The sequence below is a fragment of the Crinia signifera genome, chromosome 7 (genome assembly GCF_055691185.1).
Source record: "Crinia signifera chromosome 7, ASM5569118v1, whole genome shotgun sequence".
Lineage (NCBI taxonomy): Eukaryota > Metazoa > Chordata > Amphibia > Anura > Myobatrachidae > Crinia > Crinia signifera.
Genome location: NC_139223.1, coordinates 101,171,614 through 101,197,432, shown reverse-complemented (window position 1 = coordinate 101,197,432; position 25,819 = coordinate 101,171,614). Strand labels below are relative to the sequence as shown.

Below are 25,819 nucleotides of genomic sequence, written 5' to 3'. Positions count from 1 at the left end.
CTGGAGACAGTAATGGCGCCCAGGGAGAAGCAGGAAGTAGTGTATGCGCGCTCAGAGCTCTGGCCTCGCTCCGCTGAAGCCCCGCCCCCCTGTGATGGCGCAGGGGCTTCACTGATCTTTATACTGGCGCTGGCTGTCAGTTTTAATGGCGCCCTTACACTGAACAGCGTTTTATAGTGGGATCTGCCCTGGTAGCCCAGGGACTGTCACCCGCAGCCAGTTTGTGACAGGGGGTCTGCGCAGCCCCTGTGCAGGGTACCGCGTCTGCCGCCGCCGCCATCTTGCCGCACAATGAGCCGAGGTACCCCACTGTGGGGACCCCGGTTTCTACTCACCACAGACGTCTTCGGACTGTGTCAGGAGTGTGCGGCATGCTGGGGGTGAGTATCACTGCAGCGCAATGCCCGTGAGTACAAAAACCCTCTCAGGACAGTGGTCCTGCAGCAGGGACAGCTCGGTACCTTAAGAGGCCTGCAGCTGAACCCTCCTCAACTGACTCCCACGAAGCAGGGATACTGTGAAGTCCAACACAGTAACCCCAAAATAATAAAAGAAAATAAACTGAAGACAAACTCTCTGGAGCTCCAGCAGTGTGCATCCTCTCCTGAGGGCACATTTTTCTAAACTGGTTCCTGGGAGGGGAATCAGAGGGGAGGAGCCAGTACACCCAGCTTCAAAGTTATAGATGTGCCTGTCTCCTGCGGATACCCTCTAATACCCAATGTCTTAAGACCATTCCCAGTATCCCATCAAGGACGTTAGTGAAAATAGCAATACCTAAGGACGATGGGCAGCTTGCCCGCAAAAATAAAAGATAAGGAATCGGGCTCCACTGGAGCACTTACGTAACCAGACCGGACCACCGGCAGCACAAGATGGTAACGTGCACGCCCTGGGTGACTTGGCAGGACCAGATGGGGATATCGCTGACCAAGATGGATCCGGACCAGTACTGGAGAACGACTGCAGCTAGATGGCAGCTGGACCACGGCTGGATGGTGGCAACAGCACCGAAGTTGGTGCACGGTTGCAACACAGCTAAGAAAGCAACTGGGGCAAGGCGGACTGGAACAGCAGAGTTCAGAAGACCCTCTGCAGAGAACAATATCACCGGCGGGGCTGAGCTGGGCCAGATCCCATAAAAGGGATGCGCTGGCCAATCAGCCACCGCCGCCAGAACAGCCCCCGCAATTCACTTATTAACAATAGCTGCCTGGGCGCGCCCCGCCCGGCATCCTCTGGTTGCTAGACAACCTCCGGGCGACGCGGCCCGCTCACTGACAGTGTCCCCCGGCTGGGCGGAAGTGACGTGCCACGGCCGGGCGGACCTGTCAATCATCCTGTCCCCGCTGGGCGGAAGTACTTCCAAGGGCGCCGGGACGCTGCTGCAGTGATGCCGCAGCAGCGAAATTGTCAGCGCTGCTGACAGATGGAGCATTAGCCACCCAGTGGTGGCAGATTGTATTGCATGGCGTGCGCCAATGCCCCTTGGCGGACGGCAGCACAAGAAGAAAATCGGAGCGCCAGAACCTCCGCCAAGGCAAGCTGGCGGCAAAATTGAGAGGCGCTCCATCTGTACGATTCCCTGATACCGGGTTGTGAGTTGAGTGCTTAATGTGAAGAGAGTCAGTTGCCCGTCTTTGACCACCTTCTATGCAGGCTGTTGTTACTTGTTGTATACTGCTACAGTTAGCATGTGGAGATGGGATACGGTCGTATGGTCGACCCGACTTAGGTCGACAGTCATTAGGTCGACAGTCATCATGTTGACAGGCAAGAAGGTCAACAGGGTTCTAGGTCGACTAATGCGGTAGGTCAACAGGTCACGATGTCGACATGGTTTTTTTCACTATTTTTTTGAGCCGACAGGCGGTATTTCATGCCCTACCATCCTCTAGGGCGCGGTGGGAGAATAAAATAGTGTGCCGAGCGCAGCAAGGCACCATGCCCAAAGCATTGCAAGCAAAGAGAGCGATGCGAGGGGCTGCAGTTGACTTCAAAGTGTGTCAATGTTGACTGTGTCGACATTCAGGGCAAAAAACAGTGAAAAAACTATGTCGACCTCGCGACCTGTCGACCTAACGCATTAGTCGACCTAAAACCATGTCGATCGTGTCGACCTTCATCCATGTCGACCTAGAACCCTGGTGACCTTGTTGCCTGTCAACCTAATGACTGTCGACCTAAGTCGGGTCGACAATACAATCCACACCCCAGACGGTGAAAGTGATCTGTCCATTAAGAAATTCCTTCTCTCCCTTCTCCTTGCACAACTATTCAATTATAAGGGGATTTTGGTCCTACCTGTAAAATCCTTTTTTCTGAATCCATGGTGGACACTGGGACAGTGGGGTGTGGGTGGAGCTTCAGCTACAGGCACCAAGAATATTGACAATGTTTTTTTGTGCAGCCCAGGCTCCTCCTCCTCCACGCCCCCTACAGGCTTCAGTTTGTTCAACAGCTTATCCGCAAGGAACAGGAAGAGGAAGAGAAAAGAAAAAAGGAAACCTAGCTACCGTGGAAATGTAAGGTTCCAGAGAGTAACATATACAACCTCTCATTGCAGATTAGTGCGTTAGGGTGGGCGCCCAGTGTCCACCATGGATTCAGAAAAAAGGATTTTACAGGTAGGACCAAAATCCCCTTTTTTCTATCATACCAATGGTGGTCACTGGGACAGTGGGACGTCCCAAAGCTGTCCCTTTACGGGAGGGGACGCACCTGAGCAGCACTGAGGACACGGCGCCCAAAAGCAGAGTCTGCTGAGCAACGCAGCCACTCAGCATTGCACCCGCTCCTGTGGACACCTAAAACTGAAGCATTATGGGATGCAGAGGGAGGAGCCTGCTCCCAAAGAATTAAAGCATAGGTGCCTGGCTCCTGGCGGACCCTACTACATCCCATCGTGGAGCTGTGTCACCGGACTGGACGAAAGAGAAATTATTATTTCACATAAAAAGCATTGGTACTTGTGTAGTTTCACGGCGGTACTTCCCAGCGGATCTTATGCAAATAGGATGCAAATTGAATGTGGTATATGCATACCATTTGCATAGGTTTTGCATACGTTTCGAGATGCAATGCTATTTAGCACACCTCCACTATCCACGTCAGCCCAAAGCGTAGCGAGGCCAGCGATGGGACGCAGTACGCGTCCTCCTGACCTGTCCATACCCCCACTATCCACATCGGCGTGGAGTTGATTTTATAGAGTGGCGAGTGCAGCGGGCCACCAAATTGGAGGAGGGGTTGCAATATATGTGAAAGGAGGGGAGGAGGGGTTGCAATATATGTGAAAAAATATATAAAGACTACCTTAATACAAAGTATTGAAGAAGAAAAAACGGAGGCCCTTTGGGTGACCATAGAAACAGGGGAGAAGGCGATTCTTCGTATAGGGGTGATCTACAGACCACCAGGTCAGGAAGAGGAACTAGACAAGAGCCTATTGCAGTACATCAATAAAATGGCATTAAAAGGAGAGGTGATAATCATGGGAGACTTTAATCTACCTGATGTAAACTGGGAGCTGCCTGTTGCAAGTTCCACCAGAAGTAGGTACATGCTGAATTCCTTGCAAGGAGCATCCCTCCAGCAATTGGTGAGGGAGCCCACTCGTAAGGACGCAATATTAGACTTAATACTTACAAATGGTGACAGAATATCGGACATAAATGTGGGTGAAAATCTGGGATCCAGTGACCATCAAGCAGTATGGTTCAAAATAAAGACAGAGACTGACTCATCGCACACAAAAACAAAGGTGTTAGATTTTAGGAAGGCTGATTTTGTAGAGATGGGAAACTCTGTAAGGGATTATTTGGCAGAGTGGAGGAACTTGGAAGGAGTGCAGGATAAGTGGGAAAAATTAAAAAGTGCAATTCTAAAAGCAACAGAACTTTGTGTCAAAAGAATTAAGAAAAACACAAGAAAAAGAAAGCCATTGTGGTTTGCAAAAGAAGTAGCAAGTATTGTGAAAGCAAAAAAGTTGGCCTTTAAGAAATTTAAGCAGACGCAGAAGAATGAGGACAAAGAGGTGTATCTTGTTAGACCTTGATGAAGTCGAAGAGATGAAAAGCATCAGACTGTCTGCTGACTCCTCCATTAGATAAGTTACTCTTTTACACCTAATTTTAAAGGAAAATACTCCTTTTTAAATATTTTCTAAAAGGACCTTTATTTTTATTTAGATTTTTTTCTATGTAAATTGTCTCACTGTTGGTATCATTGAATCCTTAGATTGTGCTAATGTTCATTTAAAAAAAAAAAATATATATATATATATATATATATATATCTCATTTGATTTTTAGCAGATATTTGCACATCTCTCACAGAGATGTTGACACTCAAATGGTTAAAGGTCAAGTAATTATTATTAGTTGCATGGAAAACACTACACTGTCACTTCTAAACAATAGTTATTTCACCGGATAGGGAAAAAAGAAGTACTTCAGTGCAGAAAGTGCACTATTTTCATTGATACTACTGGTTAGAAAATTATTTACTACACATTATTATATAGCTTATTTTCTTTTTTATAACTTGATATATAAAAAAAACTGTTGCCAAAGATGATGACATACCACAAATAAAATGTAACTCTTGTTGGTGACAATTTACAGGTAAGAAACCCTGCGATAACCCAAATCTCATTTGCTAGATAATAATCAATAATAAAGCTGAACATGTAACTAAAGTAGCATATAACCAAAATTTCTCCCATACTGGAATAATTTTAAAAAGCAAAAATAACATTTACTTTTTGAAGAGATCTTTGTCAAGCATCACTCCATCAGAAGTAGTTTGAAGAGACAGTCTTAGCATATCCATGCATTCTTTCAGTCTGGGATCAGATGTTCGCAGTCCAGTAGACTTTAATGCCTGCAAAGACAAGACAATCCAGATCATGTAATTTCTTGCTGCAATAATACAAATGTGAACAAATGGTTAGTTGCATACAGATTCTTGCCAATATTTCTATTTGTAAAGCTGGAAAAAAATATATACAACCTTCAAGCCTCCATGAGAAACCAATATTAATCCAAACTCTTATGGTTTATTCTAGTAAATTAAATTTTATACAAATTACAGGGAGAGTGCACCGCTCCTGAGAGGGATCAGCCGCTGCCCAGCTCCCGTCCCTGCCCCCATTTGCGTGAAGGAAACTTGTGTGAGTTTGGTGCGGTATCTGCTGCCCCAGAGGTGCAGCCTGGGCTGTGTGCGAGGCATGAGGGGCTTCTGATCATCTGAGATCAGCACTGAGCTTAGTTCCCCTTTCCTGCTGTTCACCTATCTCCTAAGCCCTGTTTGCCCAGCTCAGAGGAAGCTGAAGGAACAGCTGGACAGCTGGATCCCAGCAAGCTCCGGTCTATTCAAGCTTAATCGGCACCCGCCGCCGACTACGGCACTTGGTGACGTCACCCGGGAGACGGAGAAGAGTCCAGCGGCTTTCAACAACCAGCCGCAAAGACATCACTCTCCCACCCGCTCCCCGGGTCTAGAGGTAGGGTTAGCATAGCAGCCCCCACGGACTCTAAAGCAACTTTTAAAAGAGCTGTTTACATTCATTTAACCATTTTTTTTTTCAGGTGTTTTTTTCTAAGCTTTTACTCTGTACTATTATTTTACCTATTCTTTTAGCGCTCATCATCTATTTTATTAAATTAAATTTTATGTATAAGGTCACCCCGGCAAAACATGACAATCGTGGCAGATCAGCCTTGGATGGGGTACTTGGGGGAGTGGGGACACCCAATAAAAGGGGTCCACCTCCAGGCTTCACCTGTCCAGGGCTGAAGCCTGGAATTACCATCCATAGCAAATTAATGTAGAGATGAATTGAAACCCATCAGGGATGCAGTAAATGGTGGACTAAAATGGAAACAAGTAGGTAAATTCAAAAGCACTGTATTATTCTACCACAAGATAAAATAAAACCAAATTCCTTCGGATCTGTATGTGCTTCCCCTAAGGTCCGTTCTCATAGGTGCATATATGGGGAGACACAGATATGGAGAGCCCAGTCAGAATGATTCTTTAATTATCTTGTGGTAGAATAAGACCGCACTACTTCTTTCCATTATCTGTCATTTGTTTGGGAGTGGTAATCCCATTTGGTATTTTCTTGCTGCAGTCTTGGGGCACGGGTTTGTTTCCAACTTTGTTTTCAATTGTACTGGTTGACTAAAGCCTGAATGGCATACACCTTATCCAAAGGAAGAAACACCTTCTGAAGAACTGTTTCTATGATTAATGGTTATCCAAGAACTGAATCTTTTGGGCAGGAGCCAACTGTGACTTTGTCACATTGATCATCCATCTGTGTTGAATCAGAGCCAGAGTTACCAGGATGTCGTAAAACAAGCTCTTTGGAAGAAGCCTTGAGGAGCAAATAGTCTAGAAAAATCGATCCATCTGGTTTGGGCACCAGAAACATTTGGGTGTGAGATGGTCTTGAAAGTTTTACAGAGCACAACACAACATCTAACGAAGACACCTTTATAATGCCCCATACACACTACAGGTTGTCGTTCAGTGACATCAGCAGGACCTGCTTAACATGCAGGTCAATGGCTATAAAGCCAAATTGATCTGCATATTCAGCAGACAGCTACTGTACCATGCGGGATCGTGCATAGGTAACGATATTGAGTGTATACACTAGACGATATGTGAAAGATACTGTATTGCTCAGAAGGCCCTTTCAGAGTGAAATCACTCACAATATCTTCTAGTGTGTGTGGTGCTTTACACAGACCATTCTGGAAGTTTGTTATGGCTGTGGATCATTAGGTTGACAGTGATTAGGTTGGTAGTCAATAGGAAAAACATTATTGGTTGACAGGCAGAAGGTTGACCCATAAAAAAATAAAAATAAACGTGCATTAGGTCAACAAGGTCATTAAACAAGCAAAATATTTATATGGAAACGGAACATGATGTATTAGTGTACCGCGTCTTATCATCCTACAGGCACGGTGCATTTCTGCTGGAATGGTAAAGTACGAACAATTTATTATTATTTTTTTTAAGAAAAAAAATCATGAAATACTCATGTTGACCTTTTCACCGTGGCAAACAATAGTGATCGACCCATTGACTTTTGACCTAGACAACGTCAAACTAATGATCGCATACCACTTGTTATTGTGTTTACAATTTACTGCGCAAAAATTAGCTACAGTATGCTGCTGACAAGTTCATTTTCTGATTATATTACACCTGATAATTACATTATACTACACTACTTTAAAATCAAACATTTCATTTCAATCCTTTATAATTATAAAATGGTTTTGATTAGGTCATATTTATGTTCCCAAATAGGATGTTAAAATAACTCAGCTGTGAATGGATAACATTTATTTATTTTACAGATACATCTTGATCAAAGTGGTAATATAGTAAATGTAATACCCCTTTTATACCAAAACACGGTTTTTGGACCCAGCTTCAAGCCGGGTGCGACCTGATGTTTGGTCCCTTTTACACCAGTGCCCACCCCCTCCTCCCGACGCAGGCGGTTCCTGAGCCGCCGCTTGAAGATGACATCATCTCCAAGTGACGATCGCCGCCACCGGGACCCAGACCGTCGCGCTGGGGGCAAGCCCGGCACTAAGTTAATCTGCCTCGCTGCCGTCTGCAGAGTATAGCAGACAGCAGCGCAGGCTGTCTGTGCACCTCCCCCCTTCCAAACTGCAGGTGCTGCGGTCCGCAGGTTGTACGTCCTCCATTGATGTAAATGAAAGCCGGGTCAGATGACCCGGCGTACCCATTTACACTGCCCTCTATCCAGGTCCTAGCCGTGTTCTACCCAGGTCAGGACCTGGGTAGGAGTCCCATGTAAAGGGGAACGGCGTGTCCCATTTACACCGGCGCTGACTCGGATCTGACCTGCCGAAGGCCCGGGGTTTTGCAGCAGTGTAAAAGGGGTATTACTGAAAGGCAGGGGTCTTTTAGAAGCTTTTTATTTTTTATTTTATTGAAGTATCATAAGTCAAGACAATATAAACATAATGTGCACATATGCCGATAAACATTCTGGGTAACAAGTTTTTTTCAAATAAGAGTATATCATAACAATAGTACATTGTAAGATAAGTATTTGTTTAGAAAAGTTTTCAAATACACAGAAAAATAAATAAAAAGAATCATATTAAGGACTAGAGTCTGCTGTCACCACAACACCACTACAACCAGTGTCATCACTAGAGACAGGATTATATGCAACATAAAAAGCTTGAAATATGCAAGCAAATATGCATAAAAAAAGTGTTAAAATATGCTACATTAAATAACAAAAAAATGTTTTTTAACTTATCTATTTAAAAATCAGCATAAAATTAGTTGCAAATAAACCTCAAAAATAGGCCCACAGCATCTGCAGATGTCTAGTGCTGTACACAGGATTTTTTTTTCTTTATGAATGTTACAGCAGACTGCAGCATCCTAGGCTCTTCTGGCATTAACTACATGGAACCTCATCTCCATTGCTGATGGATCAAATGTCAACATAGCATGTGAGGGTGGCGCAGTGGAAGGATTCCTCCCTGCGACGCACACTCACTGTGACCCGTTATTTCCTCCGCACTGCGTGATGTCACAACCCTTCTGCCCGCCTCTTATCCTGCAGAAGTCTCTCTCTCGGTGCAAAGTCGAAGGCAAGGGGCAGGCAAAGGTTCAGGAGCTTCGTGACGTCATTAAAATGGATTGGCAGCCTAGAGCAATGTCAGACGTAGTGTACATCCAAGGTCCCCCACACCGCATATGGGTCTAGCCTGCAAAATCTACCACTACCTGGCCAGCAGCAGCAGGGCAAAGCAGTGCTGTGATTCGCGGGTGGAATGGGGGCGGGCCTAAAATAAGCACCATCACTAGATTTTAGGTAAAATATGCAATAACCAGTGAGAATGGGCACAATATGCAAATACATATGCAAATGCATATAATCCTGTCTCTAGTCATCACATACATATGAAATGAGTTTCAAGTCAACTAGTAGATAATTATATCAGGGAACTTGTGCATAGACCCGTGTATCATACCATAATGTGTTTTGAAAACATTTCCCAACCTGCTTCTTTAGTGATAGATATAGGGTTTATACTGTATATGGCTTTCCCAAGTGTCGAAAAAAAATGTGGTAAAATTTTCTTTTTGCAAGAGTGCTTTGAGCCATTCCATCCTAAAGATATGATTTTTTTTTTAAACTGACAATAGAGAAGCTGTAGGGTGCAGCCAAAGCTGAAGAATACATTGTTTTGTCACCTGCTAATAAAATGATCAGTAAATTCCTAACTTCTTGTGGGTCCCTGATGACAAATATTCCCCATTTGGAGGTTAAGGGATAGATAGAAACTAAGGGTGACATTTAATAGAATGTGATCATAATACTGTAAGTTAGGTTTAGAAATCGCACCATATTGCCGTTTTAGAAATCACAAACTTTTTAAAGAAAATCGACAATTGAATTAGTGGCTGAAAAATGCTATGTGGTGCGATGTGGCATGATATCATGACCAGGTAATGTGCGAATTTCTGACCAATCGGAATAAGATTTCTATCTGCACCTTTCCAAACAGAACACCCCCACCTATTGGCCCACCTAAGTCCCCTAATATATGCATCACACACCCTTTATAAAGAGGCAGGCACCATTTTGACCTTTGAAAGGTTGTGAGAGCAGTATGTAGAGGAGAAGTGGAAAGAGACTGAGAGAAAGCAGCAGTGAGAGAGGCAGCATGGTGCCAAGGAGGTCAGTGGCAGGGAGGAGGCAGGAGGAGCAGCCACAGCAGGAGGAGGCTGTTGCTGCCCCAGCTACAGCAGCACACACGAGGAGCTGTTTGACACACAGCATGAGGAAGCGCTAGAGGAGGCAGACATCTCCAGTGTAGGCTGGCAGGAGAAGGAGGGTGGTGCTGCCCAGGATGAGGAGGCCGCAGAGGAGGAGGGTGAGGATGTGTGTTTTTCCTATGAGGAAAACTATGCCCTTGTCAGAGCTATTGTCGCACTCTTTAATAGCCTTTTAGGAAAAGATAATCAGCGTACTAATATGGCTTGTAAGCGACAAATGTGGGAGGACATTACTGCTGCAGTTAATGCAGTTAGCATTCACAAGTGCAAAAGTCAGGAATGTTAAGAAGCGCTTTCACGACATTGAAGACCAAAATGGCTACTGAGATGAAGAAGGCCACAGGCACAGGGGGAGGAATCAGTGTGCCCATAACATACACAGCCTACAAGGAGAAACTAAATAGAGTGATACCGCCAGAGGTCCTTCCCGGCCTACACAGATAGACTAGCATCACCACCACAACCTGGTAAGTGTTTTCGGTACTTATGTATTATCTGGGCTCCCATGTTAAATGCACCCCATTTTTTCATACCCCTACTATCCAACTACGCATGGAGTTGATTTTATATAGTGTGGCGAGCGCAGCGAGCCACCGTGCCCGAAGCGTGGTGAGCGCAGCGAGCCCCGCGTCGGGACGCGGTCTCATAAGAAAAACGGGAGCCCAGATATTACATAAGTACCGTGTTTTCATATTTAAAAAACTAAAAGGAAACATTCTAATGTCAAAATCATGTAATGCTGTATTGGTATGTTTTCTTCAATATAGTGCTGCTGCAGCACTAAACATCCCAGGAAGGTGGCCTCATGGAAAGATAATGTTTAAATTAGAAGTTTTGTGGCCATGCTGGTTCATGCAGTTCCACAACTGCTTTTATTGTAAATAAAATTAAATACTATTTTAAATGTTGGATACAGCAATATTTTATCCAATATTTGTAACACCATCATCTTATAAGAAACATCACACTTTTTTGTATAGTTGCATTTTTTACCAAAAAAAAAAATGTTTATTTTTTATAATCCCAGTTGGAGGAATATCACAAAATAATTTGGCCCATGTAGTCCAGTAGTTCTGATAAATTTACACATCTGATGATGCATGCTAAATGGTGTCCTATGTATTCACAGCTCCACATCTCAGAAGGGGTCCTGCTCCACAAGCTGCAGGTGAGTTATTCCTGTAAAAATTGTACAAAAACACTATTTTGCTAAAATATAGGACTGCAAAATAACACCCCTACATTTTGTTACTCACAAAACACTATTTTGTGTCGCAATTATCATTATTAAGGCCGATGGTGTGCAGTCCAGTTTTAATTATTTAGAAAGGTATCCCAGCAATATAACTATACATCACATCATGGTGATGTAACAGTCTCCATATTAAGCATGGTTAGGAATATGCATATCATAACATTTAGCCAAAATTGCCCACTTAACCATACTCCAGAGTAGTGTAAACATATTTACCAATGTCAAAATATTCACAGGGACATCAGCTCCAGTGGCAAGTACCGCCACAAATGATTAAGGACTAATAGAAACTTAATCTAGAGACAGAGGAGACATTTGATCCTGTGGAGGAAGCCAAAAAACCATCAGTCACACAAAGGCCACCAGGCGTCATGGAACCCCAACATACACCAGTAACACAACCAGCCCCTACTGATAATGATCTGGCTAGGTCTTTAGACAGCTTCAAAAGCACAAAGGGTGAGTTCATGGCTAATCAAACTAATCAAATGCAAAAAATGCAAGGGTACCTTAGAAATATGTGCCAGCAATTGCGCAAGGTAGCCAACACCGTCAGCGTAACTGCTGGGACAAAAATATGCATGGCTGCCACTATAGATGGTCGCCTATCTGAAATCAGTCAGGCCCTAAGGGCACAAACCGATTCCCTTAGGACCCTGAATGAAAGTGTAGGTGCATAACACAAGCCATTATGGCACAAACAACTGCTTTAGTGTCTCTACACACGCACCTTACTGCCCGATAAGAAAACATAATTAATCCTGCCTCTTGAACAATCAGCAGTGTATCCAGAATTCCTATCAGTACATCTCCAACTAATCCGCCCCGTAGGAGTGTGAGAACCAGGGGTGGTGTGGGCAAAGGTGGAAAGGGGGACTGTAGCAGGACCCAGGGTAAAAGCCATAATTGTGTGCGTGTTTTTTTCTTTTTGTATTTCTTTTTACTTTTTTATTATTTAATTTTGTATATAAGTACACTGTTTGCAATCATGTATAGGGGTACAATTTACTACAATTTACTCCTTTGGCTACACAAACATGCATTTTGTTTTTTTTTTTATAACATAGGGGGTGAGATTTAATAGGATGAGATATTCAGAAAGTGAGAGATTTTGGAAGAAATCTACAGTTTTTTTAAAGCGGCAATCATCTACACTTCAAAATCAAACTGGTTTTGCAGTGTAAATGATTGCTGCTTTAAAAAAACTGGAGATTTCTTCCCAAATCTCTCACTTTCTGAATATCTCATCCTATTGAATCTCACCCTATATGTTAATTATAATAGAATTAAATCATGAAGAAGCACTTCTGTAATTGACATTGTAATAAAGCATTTTAGAAAATGTCCAATCTTTATTTTTTTTTACATTTGGTCCACATACTTACCAGCATGTATGCATGAAATCAACCAGCAGGTTTGGCAGCACTTCTTAGGGGTGGGCCTTATTCCCCTAAACATTAGAAACATATGAAAGTTTTTTTTTTAAATGTACATTAACGGTATAAAATAGTGGTTTTTGGATAATTATTTAAAACATTTAAAATGGAATACATCCAAATACCTGAGAAAATGTGCCGTATCAGCTCATCACGGATAACATCCCCCTAGCGAACTCCTAACTACCCCAGCTGGTGTAGCTTCAGCTTCCTCTGTGACTGCTGCAATGCCCTCCACAACATAATTGCCTTGGCCCATGGCAATGTTATGTAACATGCAGCAAGCCTGGATGATCATCACTACTTTGGCTGGGTGAAAAAGCAGTGTTGACCTGTCGAAACACCTAAAATGACTTCTCAGCACCCTAAAAGGTGCGTTCCACAACATTGCGGGTGGAAATGTGTGCTTTGTTGTAGTGGTGCTGTGAAGGCCCTTGTGGATTATGCAGAGGTGTCATGAGCCACAAGAAATATCCATATCCTGAGTCACCTGCAAAACATATTTTTGTGGTGTAAGAGTGTACACATGTGTATTCATATTTTTTGAAGGTAATAAAGCACACTATTGAAGTTACAAGATTGTCACATTTCACAACACAAATAATTAATGCTGACAATAATGTTATGCTGTGCACACACGGTGAGATTCCCTTGCTAATCGACTTAAGATTCGAGTGCTATGCAATCTCTGTACTATTTACATACAATTGTGCCTTAAAAAAAAGGGATTTTACCAGCTGGCACTCCGTGTAGCCGACTCAGAGCAACCGCTTAACAATCTACCTCAACCTGCCTTAAAAATCTCCAAGCCGTTCCAGAGTGACCTCCCCAGTGTGTTGCTATCTTCAACAAGCAGCCGCCGTCTGACCGGTAATTCAAGCCACCGCAACCTGTGTGAGTGTTTGCACTGTGTTCTGACTTCTGTGATTCCCGGCAGTACAGCAAACTTCCATCCGCGCTGTTTGCCGGAGACGGACGGCTCGCCCCCTGTGAAACATCTCATCAGCGGGTTGTCAACAGGCGGCGACCGCTGACAGGGGTGCTGGAGCTGTCTGTTGAATATACACAGCACAACTGAATATTTCTCTCGGCTGTTCAAATTTAAAAGGATCTGAGGTCGGTTAATCATTGATAAATACTCTGAGTAAGCCACTGACATTTATAATTCCCCAAATCCATTTAAGGATCAATTTAAAGGACAATCGGCTGTCTATTACAGCCCTTGAAATCGTCAATAGAAGTGTGTGCGAATATATCGATTCTTTTTACTTTTTTGTATTTTTATGAGCTTATATTGTCTGTACAATTTTATTGTGTGCTATTTTATATTAATAAATTTGGATTGAATTCATCCAACTGTGGCGCTCTCTATATATATATGCGAATTATCGCTTATATCTTGTCTTTCTACATATTGGGCCTTATTCTGGTTCACTCTTAGAAGCAAATTCCTTCTCAGATGGACAAAACCATGTGCACTGCAGGTGGGGCAGATATAACATGTGCAGAGAATTAGATTTGGGTGGGGTTTTACTTCAAAGTGAGATCTATATTGCAGTCTAGAAATAAAGCAGCCAGTATTTACCCTACACAGAAACAAAATAACTCACCCAAATCTAATTCAATCTGCACTTGTTACATCTGCCCCCCTGCAGTGCACATGGTTTTGTCCATCTGAGAAGGAATTTGTCTCTAAGCGTGAATTAGAATAAGGACCATTGTCCTCTTACAAATATACCTATTTGTACTTGGGAGCAGCCAACCATATTTACATCCATATTTACCTAACTGATTCAATAATCTTTGTGTAATTTTCCAGTTTTTTATTATTTTCTATTTTCCACCCCCCCTTTTTTCCCCAAAAGGGGGTGTGGTCACTGATTGCGCCCGATTGGTTTGTTCTTTCTGAACCAGAGTTGTTAACCTGAGCAAAATGCTTTGAGAAAGTGGCTTGCAAATCCCTCAGTGACTGAGTGGTGCCTGTGGCAAGGAATTAGAGGGCAAACATTAAGTTTTGCAGCCCAGACACTGCATTGTTGGCAGCCCCCAAAAGGCTTCAAATAATTTCTCACCTGCTCATATAATGTCAAGAAGTTTGTGTGGTTCAGCCTAAACATCCCCACCACTGCTTGATCTGAGAGGGTGTCCAGGTACACCCTGGCACGGTGCCTATGTGAAGCACAAAGTGGTTTGCGGACCTGGATCTGGTGCGCAGCCTGCTTCCTCCTCCCCTCCCGTGCAGCTCCTCCAAATGTGCCAAATCACAAAAACAGAGATCAACTCCTGATTGCAAAAACGTCATTGCTCAAACCCTTACAGGTGCCCTTGATGATGTTGGGGTGTTTCTGATGACACTAGGGGACACCGGTGTAAAATTAAACCATTTCTATTTTTTTCCCCTGTTGGTGTGTTTTAAAATCGCCCATCTCAACCTGGTCTGATTAGGTGGCGATTATTAGTCAAATTTAAATGGCGAATTTCCGAATTCGCATCCGTTTAAATAGGCGATTTGTATACTTTTGAATGAGAAAACATATGGATGCGATATAAAGTGTGAATTTAAACCGACCGGGGGAAAAATGAGATATACAGCGCAATTCACATCCTATTAAATTAAAAACGTGCGACTTTGGATGTAAAAATCTAAATATCTCATCCTATTAAATGTCACCACAGGTGTTGGGTAGCATATCTCCATAATTGAACCCAAAACCCCTGAACTTTTGGACATTCCCACAAGCAATGGTACAATTCTGCCCTTTGTGAACCATATCAAAGGCATAAGTGGTCATTGATCGATGAAAACATTTAATACTTATTTTAGATGCTTTACAACACTGCTTCATACAATACAAAAGAAATAGTGGTCCTGATTCGTACGTTGCTGCAACTGTGATACTTTACTAGGATCAACAGGTAAGTATATCATTTTTCGGTAAGTATTCTGTTCTTTACAGGTTATTTTCACTTCCACTCCGAAGGAATAAGACACATGGGATGAAATTTACTAAGATGTGAAATGCAACAAAGAAAAAACAATTTAACCTCTGGCGCTGTAATTTCCAGCTGCAGGAGACTAATAGTGATGGTCACCGGACCATCCAAATGGACAATAACAATCTGCAAAAATGTAGTCTACTTTTTTCAAATTTTTGCAGATTAAGATGTGAAATACACTTCACAGGTCATATTGCTATGGGCAACCAATCAGCTGCTTCTTATTTATTTACCACCCTCTAGAACAGGGGTGGGGAACCTCAGGCCCGCGGGCTATATGTGGCCCCCGTAGCCGGTCTGAGTGGCCCACTCACCCGCCCAGCGGCTTTTTCCCGGGAGTCAAGTACAGGGGAATTCTCGCTAGAGGTCGGTAGTTTTCATGAGATTCCTCTTAAATCAACAGCAGCCGGAGACTGTCAGTCCTATTCAGCAGCAGCCGCTGGTGCGAGGGACGGCTGCAGCAGGACAATTTGTAAGAGAAAATTTTACATATGGCCCCCGAAGGATTTTTTCCCCCATACAAACGTCCCTTGGCACAAAAAAAGGTTTCCCACCCCTGCTCTAGAAGATAGTAGACAGGATGTGATTGGTTGCCTATAGCAACATGCCTTGTGAAGTGTACTTTACATCTTAATTAATTTCACCCATGGAGTTTAAATACAACCCATAAGAGTTTAACAATGTATTTGCAAACAAGCATATAATACAACTTAGCACATAACACATCAGGTGACTAAAATAATTCAATAGATAATGACAACTCAAATTTTATTGAACCGGAATTGGAAGGATAATGCTCTGCTTTCGCTCTTTCCTTTAGCAGGTTCCTATAATTAAACAGGTTATACAACCCTACCTTCCTTTGCTATAACCAGTAAATATAGTTATCACTATGCATAAATAACATAACATTCTGAATTTCATGAATAACAATTTTATACAACAATATCACAATTAAGGTTATTATTGCGCAATAATGTGTAACCCTTTTAGTGCACTCTAATCTCTGTTCTCTGACTGCAACTGCAGTAAGTAACAAAATAAGTGCTTTTAGATGTTTTTGCAGAATTACTTGGTGAGCAAAAGTCAGCAGTTCCTCCAAAGTCTACAATTTGCTACTGAGGGGGTCGATTTATTATCTGGCATTGTGGGGCATCTGCACTATCCGCCTGCGCTAAAGCAGTGGATAGCGCTTCACTGCATCTATCAACTCCGCTGTGCGGGTACATTAACGGCGGGCGATGTGTGGGCGGTGACGTAGCGCATGTACTATTTGAAGTACAGCGCTTAACGGTCATACCTAATTTATGAACGGTCAGCATCGCTGACCGTTCCACCGCCTGCAGCTATCGACTTCGACAGCTGCAGGCGGCGATGCCCTATGCCTACAGCAGGGACAGCACTGTCCCTGCTGCTGGCTCTGAGCTGCGCTGGGGATCTCACATGAGTAGCGAGATCCCGTACATGAGCAGTCTAGCCGGCAGTGGAGAAGCAGAAAGCACGTCAGTCTTAACTGATGCGCTGTCAGCTGGAGGAGGCATCGCCAGAGGGGGGAGTTAGCGCTCGCCCGCTACGGCAGGCAAGATCTTAGTAGATCTTGTCGCTCTCCCCTCCTGCTTCGCCTCGCTACTGAGGTGAAGCAGGAAGTGTTATAGCGCCGCTATAATAAAGTCCTTTAAGGTAAGTTCCTTACTCTAAAGTTGAAACTTTTAGTGAAATATTTGTAATCCACAGTGTTAATGCTGGTAAAAGAAAGAGAACCTCATTTTGAATAAAGCGGTTCTTTTCCTTTACTAGAGTCCAGCAACTTAATGATGTTAAATATCAGTCAATACATTTGTTGCTGTAACATATAAGGTTATTGAAGCTCAGCTGTCTCACTTTCTGTAATACTCTCTGAACTGAAGCATTGTCTGATAGAAGTCTGATAGAAATTATCTTATCGCTTTCCTGAGGGTTTACACAGATTCCCTGTATATGGTCTCACGTGCAGTATACAAATAACCAAAGCTTTTCTTTCCCCTTGAGAAGTCTGCCTGAAGAGTATTACACTGAAAATGGAGCACAGGTTCAGCAGCTCCCTTGGTTGCAAGCTTAGCATAATATCCAGTATAATGCTTTCTATAGTAGCTGACATAGTGGGAGCATATTTAGAGCTGGCTTGTACTGTGATTATTCCCTCCCAATTAGACTTACTTTATTCAAGAGTCACTGGGCAGTTCCCTGTGTGTATACTAATGGATGCCGTCCCCTTCTTTGCCAAATAGGGGTAGATGGGGCTGGACTCACCACACCTCCCTCCTGGATTCAAGGCAGAAGACACCACAGACTCCGCCTAAGGCCATCCCAGGGATGATGCGTCACCGACTGACCTACCCTTTACTATGGCCACCCACTGTGTCTCCTCAGCCTTCGCTGTGCTGCTGCACAGTCTCTGGGTGCACTGATCAGATGACCCCATAGAAAACCGGGATCATCAGGGAGGACTCTACTGTAAGAGGTAAGCACTGTCCCTTAGAGCGCTCCAGTGTGAACTCCATTTTGCGCGCTCTCCTTCCCTCTCCTCAGTGACTCTCCATCTTCTCCTCACAGACTGCACTGCCCAACTGTTGCTCAGTCAACTGTCATCTCCTGACACTGGTCATGTGACCAACTCCTGACCTCTTAAACAGTTGCAGAGACTGCTGGGAATTGATCATCACTGTAAACAAATTCACTATAGCATGCTTCATCATGACACACAATACACTGTATAGTAGGTCATCACACAACCACTTTAAGGAGAGCAAATACTGAAGTTATCAACAATATATTGTATTTTTTTTAGAGAAACTTATTTGGACCCCCAAATTAAATAAATTATCTGGAAAGCAGAGATTCAGTGAAAAGTGCAGGGGGTTTTCTCATGGATGTGGCTTTGAGGCTGCATTCTGGGATTTCGTTTCGCCTGTCTGAGGCAGGTAAACACCGAGTTATTACCTGGTAATGGGTTTTCCTCTACTCCACCATGGCAGCCCTCACTCATGGGTTCTCCCTTCTGGGTAGTGCATCGGAAAGGAAAGAAAGACACCAGCCCCCATAAAAGGGCACCTCCTCCTTCCTCCTGTGTCTTTGAATTCTCCAGCTTAAAAACATAACAGATTAGTACACAACACATTAATAACAACTAGTGAGGGTAGGGAATATATGCTGCCATGGTGGAGTAGAGGAAAACCCATTACCAGGTAATAACTCGGTGTTTCCTCTACCTCCCCCATGGCAGCCCTCACTCATGGGTCGTACCCAAGCAGTACGTCAATTCAGGGGGGGTTAATACTCACGTAACGGAAACATGAGCCTATTTCGGCTATAATAACCAAACAAAATAATTTCTTATGTTTCTTCACAAGACTGCCGCGCTCAGGATTCTTCTCCCAAACTTGGCATCTGATGATGACATTACATCGACCCTGTAATGTCTTGTAAAGGTATGAACCGATGACCATCCTGCCGCTTTGCACAGTTCCAAAACTGAGACGGATTCTTTCTCCGCCCAGGATGAGGCCACCGACCTTGTGGAGTGAGCTTTAAGCCCTACAGGCGGCACCGCGCTTCTTATTTGGTATGCTTTTAAGATACACTCCCTGATCCATCTTGATAGCGTTTGTTTGGACGCTGCTTGACCTTTTCTGTGTCCCCCCATCAATATGAACAAATTTCTTGCTTGTCGCACTTCTGCTGTTCTTTGTTTGTAGACCGTAAGAGCCCTGACCAGATCCAATGTATGAAGACGCTCCTCCTTGCTGTTTGATGGGTTGGAACAAAAGGATGGAAGCACGATTTCCTGATTTACATGAAATTCTGACGCCACTTTCGGGACAAACTGCGGATTTGTTCTTAAAGTCACTTTATCTTCATAGAAGTTCAGGTAAGGTTCGTCTATCCATAATGCCTGCAACTCCGAGACTCTGCGAGCTGAAGTTATGGCCACTAGAAATAGTACTTTCCATGATAATAACTTGAGTGATATTTCATGTATTGGTTCAAAAGGGTCTTCCGTGAGAACACCTAGCACCAAGTTTAGATCCCACGGAGGTAACGGATTCCTAACTCTTAGCTTCAGTCTTTTCACCGCTTGCATGAACCGGCGCACATCCCTGTTGCTCGCTACATCCCAGTCTAGCATGGAGGCTAGCGCTGATATCTGTACATTCAGGGTACTACCTGAGAGGCCCATCTGGAGACCCCGTTGTAGGAAGCTTAATATTGTCGCCACCAACTTTGGGTCTTTCTGCTCGCCTCTTGCCCAATACACATATCTCTTCCACATTCTATAGTATGTCTTCATTGTGGAATTTCTCCTGGCTTGGAGTAGTGTCCCAATGACTTCTTTATCAAAGCCTTTTGCCTCTAATGTCTTGGTCTCAGTAACCAGGCCGTCAGGTTCCACGACGGGGGTTGTGCCCTCGTTACTTGTCCCTGCGACAGTAAGTCTTGAACTGCTGGTAGTCTCCATGGGCCGTCTACTGCCAACCTGCACACCGTGCTGAACCACGGCCTCCTGGGCCAATATGGAAGAATTGTTATGACCTGTACGTTCTCCCTCTGAATTTTCTTTAGTAGTCTTGGGATTACCGGAATCGGAGGAAACGCATATGCCGTGTCCATGTCCCAAACTGCCGTCAGGGCGTCGACTTGAGCCGCCTGGGGCTCCCGGAACCTTGAAAAGTAAACTGGCACTTTCCTGTTCACCTTTGTTGCCATCAAATCTACTTGTGGCTTGCCCCACTTTCTTACTAAGCGGTCGAAGACTGTGCTGTTGAGGGCCCACTTGCCTGGCAAGCATTCCTCTCTGCTTAGTTGGTCCGCTATCACATTGTCTTTCCCTGCAAGAAATACTGCTGAGATGTTTACTACCCTGGCTTCTGCCCACTCGAGTATCTTGGACATCTGTTCCAGTAATGCTCTGCTTTTTGTGCCCCCTTGATGATTTATATAAGACACCACCGCCTGATTGTCGGATCTTATGATCAGTTCTCTGTCTTGTTCTTGAGCCTGGAAGTGAATGCATGCTCGGTACACTGCCTCCATCTCTCTCAGGTTGGAGTGGGTTGCTTGCCATTCTACCGACCAGTGGCCTTGAGCTATCTGGCTGGCACATGTTGCTCCCCAGCCGTACTGGCTGGCGTCTGTCGTGATCACCACCTGTTCCCTGGTGGCAAAGATTTTTCCTTGTGCCAGACGTTCCGTATCGGACCACCAATCCAAATCTCTCTTGGCCGCATTTGACAGTGTTATTCGCTGGCTCAATTCCCTGCTGTCTTTGTCCCATTGTATTAAGAAGCATGCCTGGAGCCTTCGCATGTGAAACCGGGACCACGGTATTGTTTCTAGGGCTGCTGACATGAGCCCCAAGGTTTCCATGCAGTCCCGTGATGAGACTATTGTCCTCTTTCTCATCCATTCTACTTTTTTCACTAGCTTGTTTCTCCTGACCTCTGTCAGAGACACCTTCAGGTCTCGGGTATTTAAAATTACCCCTAAATACTGTATTTCTTGAGTTGGGGCGAGATGACTCTTTCTCGTTTATAAGCCACCCATGATAATTTAGGCACTTTACCTCTGCTGTGTGCTGTATTAGAAGACCCTTTGATTCTGCCACAATCAGGATGTCGTCCAGATAAGGGTACAGCCTTATCCCCCTTCGCCTTAGCCATGCGATTATGACCACTAGCACTTTGGTAAACGTTCTGGGTGAGGTTGCCAGGCCAAAGGGGAGCGCGTTGAATTGATAGGTAACCCCTTGCACCCTGAACCTTAGAAACTTCCGATGTCCTTCGAAGATCGGGACATGAAGATAGGCGTCCTTGAGGTCTATTGAGGACATGAAGTCGTTTTGATTGAAATCCAAAATAACTGATTTTATTGACTCCATCCTGAACGACTTTATTCTTATGAACTTGTTCAGTCTGCGTAGATCTAGGATTGTTCGAAATCCCCCTGTGGCCTTTCTCACCACAAAGAATCGGGAAAACCATCCCTGAAATTCCTGCGGTTTTGCCACCACGCTGACTACCTCTTGATCCAGCATTTCCTTCAGGCTGGATAACAACGCTCTCCTTTCTTCCAAATCCTCTGGAATGGGAGATTGGACCAGGAGATTCCCTGGTTTCTTTACAAAGTCTATTTTGTAGCCTGAACGGACTACCTCTAGAACCCACTCGTCCGATGTGGATTCCTGCCAGGCGCTTTGAAACTTCAGCAGCCTGGCTCCCACTTTTTGTGGGTTGGCGTCATTGGGGGTCTTTTTTGGAAGAGAATCTGCTCTCTTTGTTCCCTTGGCCTCGAAAATTAGCCCTGGAAACCCAAGATCCCCTTCTGTAAGGCCTTCCCGGCCTATAAGCCCTTGACTCCCTGAACTCCTGCTGATATCTGTTAAACCTCGGAGGGGGTGTTTTCTTAGCCGTCTTATCTTGGGGCAACCATACAGATTTTCCCCCCGAAATTTTGGAAACCAAATCATCTAATTGTTTCCCAAAAAGATAGTCACCTTGAAAAGGCATTGACAGGAGTCTATTCTTAGACTGTACGTCCGCCGCCCAGGGCTTTAGCCAGAGGGCCCTCCTAGTGGCTGCTGCTGTGGCTCCGGCTCTTGCCGCCAGGCGCACGGAGTCTAACGACGCTTCGCATAGAAATTCCACAGCAAGTTGTACATCCTGCACCATTCTGAGCAACTCGGACCTCTTGAGACCATCCAGCATATCACTTTCTAGTTGCTGGCACCACCCACGCAACACTCTGGACGTAACGGCCATAGCCGCTGCTGGCTTTAAAGCAGTGCCTGCCACCAACTGCTGCTTCCTAAGACCTAACTCGATCTTTCTTTCCATTGGGTCTTTGAATATATTGGCCTCTTCAAGAGGCAAAGTGGTTTTTCTGGACAACCTCGCCACTGCTGCGTCCACTTTTGGAGGTACCTCCCAAGAGGCCACCTGCTGTTTATCAAACGGATACATCTTGCTAACTCTGCTTGACACCACCACCCGTCTATCCGGGTGTTTCCATTCCTCTGAAATCACTTCTTTCAGCGTATTGGACAGTGGAAACACTTTACCCTTGCGTTTCTTGTCCTTAAACAGCATTTCCTGAAGGCTGAGATCCTCTTGCGGATCATCGATATTTAAGGACTTATATATCAAGTTTAGCAGGTTATCAATCATGTCGGGGTTAACCTCAGCCTCCATTTTATCCTGACTAGGCCCCTCATCCACTTGATCCAGATCAAACTCTGGTATGACTGCACTGGTAGATTGCCGGACTGAATCATCAGAGTCCTCACTAGCAATGACATGCTTTCTTTTGGATGACCGTTTCTCCACATCCTCTTTAGCCACAAATTTCTCTGCTAATGCAGCCGTTAACATTTCCACCAAGCTTGCCATTTGTGCTGGCTGCAGTTGCTGGGGGGCCTTACAACCTTCACATAGTATGCCCACATGCTTCTGAGGTAGCCCCTTTTCACATGCTGCACATTTATCCAAATGTGGCTTCTTACGCTTAGACCTGCTGTCCTTATCCTTGCTGGTCTCTGACCTAAAAAACCATAATAGTTACTAAAATAAGCTACCAACACTAACACTAAGCAGGTGGACACATATAAAGCTAATGGCTTACCCTGACTTCCTTATACTACGTTCTTCTTCCATGGCAGCAGCGCACAATCACTGGAATAGAAAGATGACCCACTTCTAACGGAGGAGACAACAAAACGCTAGTAAACCCTCCTAACCACACTTATAATACATATCACGCAAAAAGTATGTGTGAGGCAGCGTGCGCCACCGGCGCCTTACCTGGTTGTTCCGAGACCTCAGATACTGTGGTGATCCCGCGCTGGCTTCCGGAGTCCCGTCTCTAGGCGCCAGCTAATGTACGCTTCCGCTCGCGGCGGAAGTGCGTCACTCGCCGGCGCCGCGCCCCGCTGCCACGCACTGCTGCCGACGTCCGCCCGTTCCGTGCGACGCACGCGGGCCAGGCAGTGACGCGGCAACGCTATCCCGCGCCGCCACACGCGCCACTCCTGCGGACGCCACCGCCTGTAGCTGCCCCCGGGGGGGACCGCATGCGGCCATGTATTTCGCTCCACTGAGTCCCGAATGGAGACCCGGTCATCTGCAGGGGGCCAGAACCGCCGCAGAGACCTGTCGGAACCTAGGTAAGCCAGTGTCCACCCTCCTACACCTGCACTTACCCGAAAAGGAAAAAAAGACACAGGAGGAAGGAGGAGGAGCCCTTTTATGGGGGCTGGTGTCTTTCTTTCCTTTCCGATGCACTACCCAGAAGGGAGAACCCATGAGTGAGGGCTGCCATGGGGGAGGTAGAGGAAACCAAAATCCCTAATAACCAGCAGCTCGCAACAGCTTTTGGGGGGCTAATAGTACATTAGACAAAACCTTTAGCTACAAGAAAATCTTGTGGCTAATTGGATACTGTCCTTAGCATTAGCTAAGTCAGGGGTCAGCGCGACGAGGAGGAGAGTGAAGCTGCGTGGCGAGGGGCAGGAGGAGGAAGAGCAGCAGCGTGGCAGGCAGCGCGTGGGAGCAGAGCCGAGAGGGACGGAGCGGAGATTGACAGCTCCAGTCCCCGGCACCCGACAGCAGCGCCCAATACCCGGCAGCCGCATCACCGCACCAGTCCACGGCACCTGGCTGCCAGGTATCGGGCGCTGCTGTCGGGTGCCGGGAACTGGAGCTGTCAATCTCCGCTCCGTCCCTCTCTCTGCTCCCACATGCTGCTGGCCACTTTGCTGCTCTTCTTCCTCCTGCCCCTCGCCACGCAGCTTCACTCTCCTCCTCATCGCGCTGACCCCTGACCCCGGGCTTCCTCTTCCTCTCCAGGGACCAGGCACTTCTCCTCTCCACGGGCAATGTGGGCTCCTTGTTCCACAAGTCATGGTGGCCGCAAGTCCTGGTGGCCACAGGAGAGAAGGAGAGCCCAGGCCTCGCACCCAGCCTATGTACCCAGCACCTGGCCGCAGTACCCAGTGTCGCCCAGGCACAGCACTCAGCGTGCCTAGCAACAGCCAGAGTGGCAGGGAGCCAGCACCTACCTGGCCACAGCAACTGACCTCCCACAGCAGCACCCCACATCAGGCAGCGACCAGTGATGGCCCCCAGCATCCGGTGGCACAGAATAGGAAGGTCTGGAACCAGACCACCCCAGGCACCAGCCCAGGGCATATGAGTCGGCCAGTGTGGCCCTATCTCCAAGAGTACCCAGAGGAACAGGCAGGACTAATCCCTGACCCCTATCTGTGCCATCGCTAGCAGAGGGGGAATTTTCACCCTAATTTTTTATTGCATTATTTATTGAGCGGCTTTATTCTATTTTTTAGCGCAGTGTTAACCCCCGTGCAAGTCCATGGGGACAGTTAAAACCCGGCGAGCGCTCTCACTGCGCATGCGTCGGTTTGGGACGCCAGAGGCAGGGCTGCGGCGCCATGACGACAGGGGGGAGCGCGAAATATGCCCTTGCTCCGGGCACCGTGGAACCAAGCTACACCACTGACGTCGACCCACCTCCCCCAATTTAGTTTTGCTGAGCTTCAGTATTACTTGATAGAAAGGGTGTAATATCAATTGAGAGTTCTTACCAGATATGGAAAACAAAATGAATGCCAAATAGAACATTTTCCAAAAGATAATCTGCATATCTGTTCCTGGGTAGTCATATGATTTTAACACAAACAGAATCATTAACCATGAAGACACTACTAGTATCAAAGGGAACATGTTGTAAAAGGACATTTGCTGTTTCAGCAACAGATCTAATCAGAAATCAGAACTGAATAAGTCTTAAGGTCAACAACACAACTTATAATAAATTCAATGTTAATAAAATGACTTAACTGAAAGAAAATGCTGTATCCAGAGGCATGGAATGTTACAGGAGTTAATAAATACACCAACAAACATCACTACTGTCCAACTAAACAAGAGAGTAATTACTAGTGCTATTGGTTCTGCTAATAGCTTTGAAACCAAAAGGAAACCAACTAAATTTGGATATATGGGAGTTTAATAAAAAAACAAAAACCCACATCACTTCTTTAGGTCTGTGAATCCTGGAAAAACAAGAACATTTATATTTCCCTGAGTGTAGCAAGGGGTAATTTGGTATTCCCTATTTGTGCAAGTCAAATGTGAACTCAGAAAGGGTACCACAGATTTCTGTTCAGTAGATAACTGACAAATGACTGAGATAATTAACTTTCTGGGGTTTTTTTTTACAATTATTG

General features: G+C 45.1%; 1 protein-coding gene and 1 long non-coding RNA gene across 3 annotated transcripts in view; both read right to left on the bottom strand.

Moving 5' to 3' along the window:
• Positions 1–25,819, bottom strand: part of GLS (glutaminase) — a 380,288-nt gene that overhangs the window by 281,763 nt on the left and 72,706 nt on the right. For both annotated transcript variants that reach the window (XM_083153555.1, XM_083153554.1), the window contains exon 3: positions 4,763–4,884. In XM_083153555.1, coding sequence (XP_083009681.1) covers positions 4,763–4,884 — 122 coding nt within the window. The remainder of the gene's footprint in view (positions 1–4,762; positions 4,885–25,819) is intronic.
• Positions 10,836–13,303, bottom strand: LOC146020427 (uncharacterized). The gene is made up of 4 exons (XR_014450788.1): positions 12,672–13,303; positions 12,496–12,560; positions 11,327–11,431; positions 10,836–11,034 (listed from the first exon to the last, which is right to left on the bottom strand). It is a non-coding gene; the product is annotated as an uncharacterized LOC146020427 (long non-coding RNA).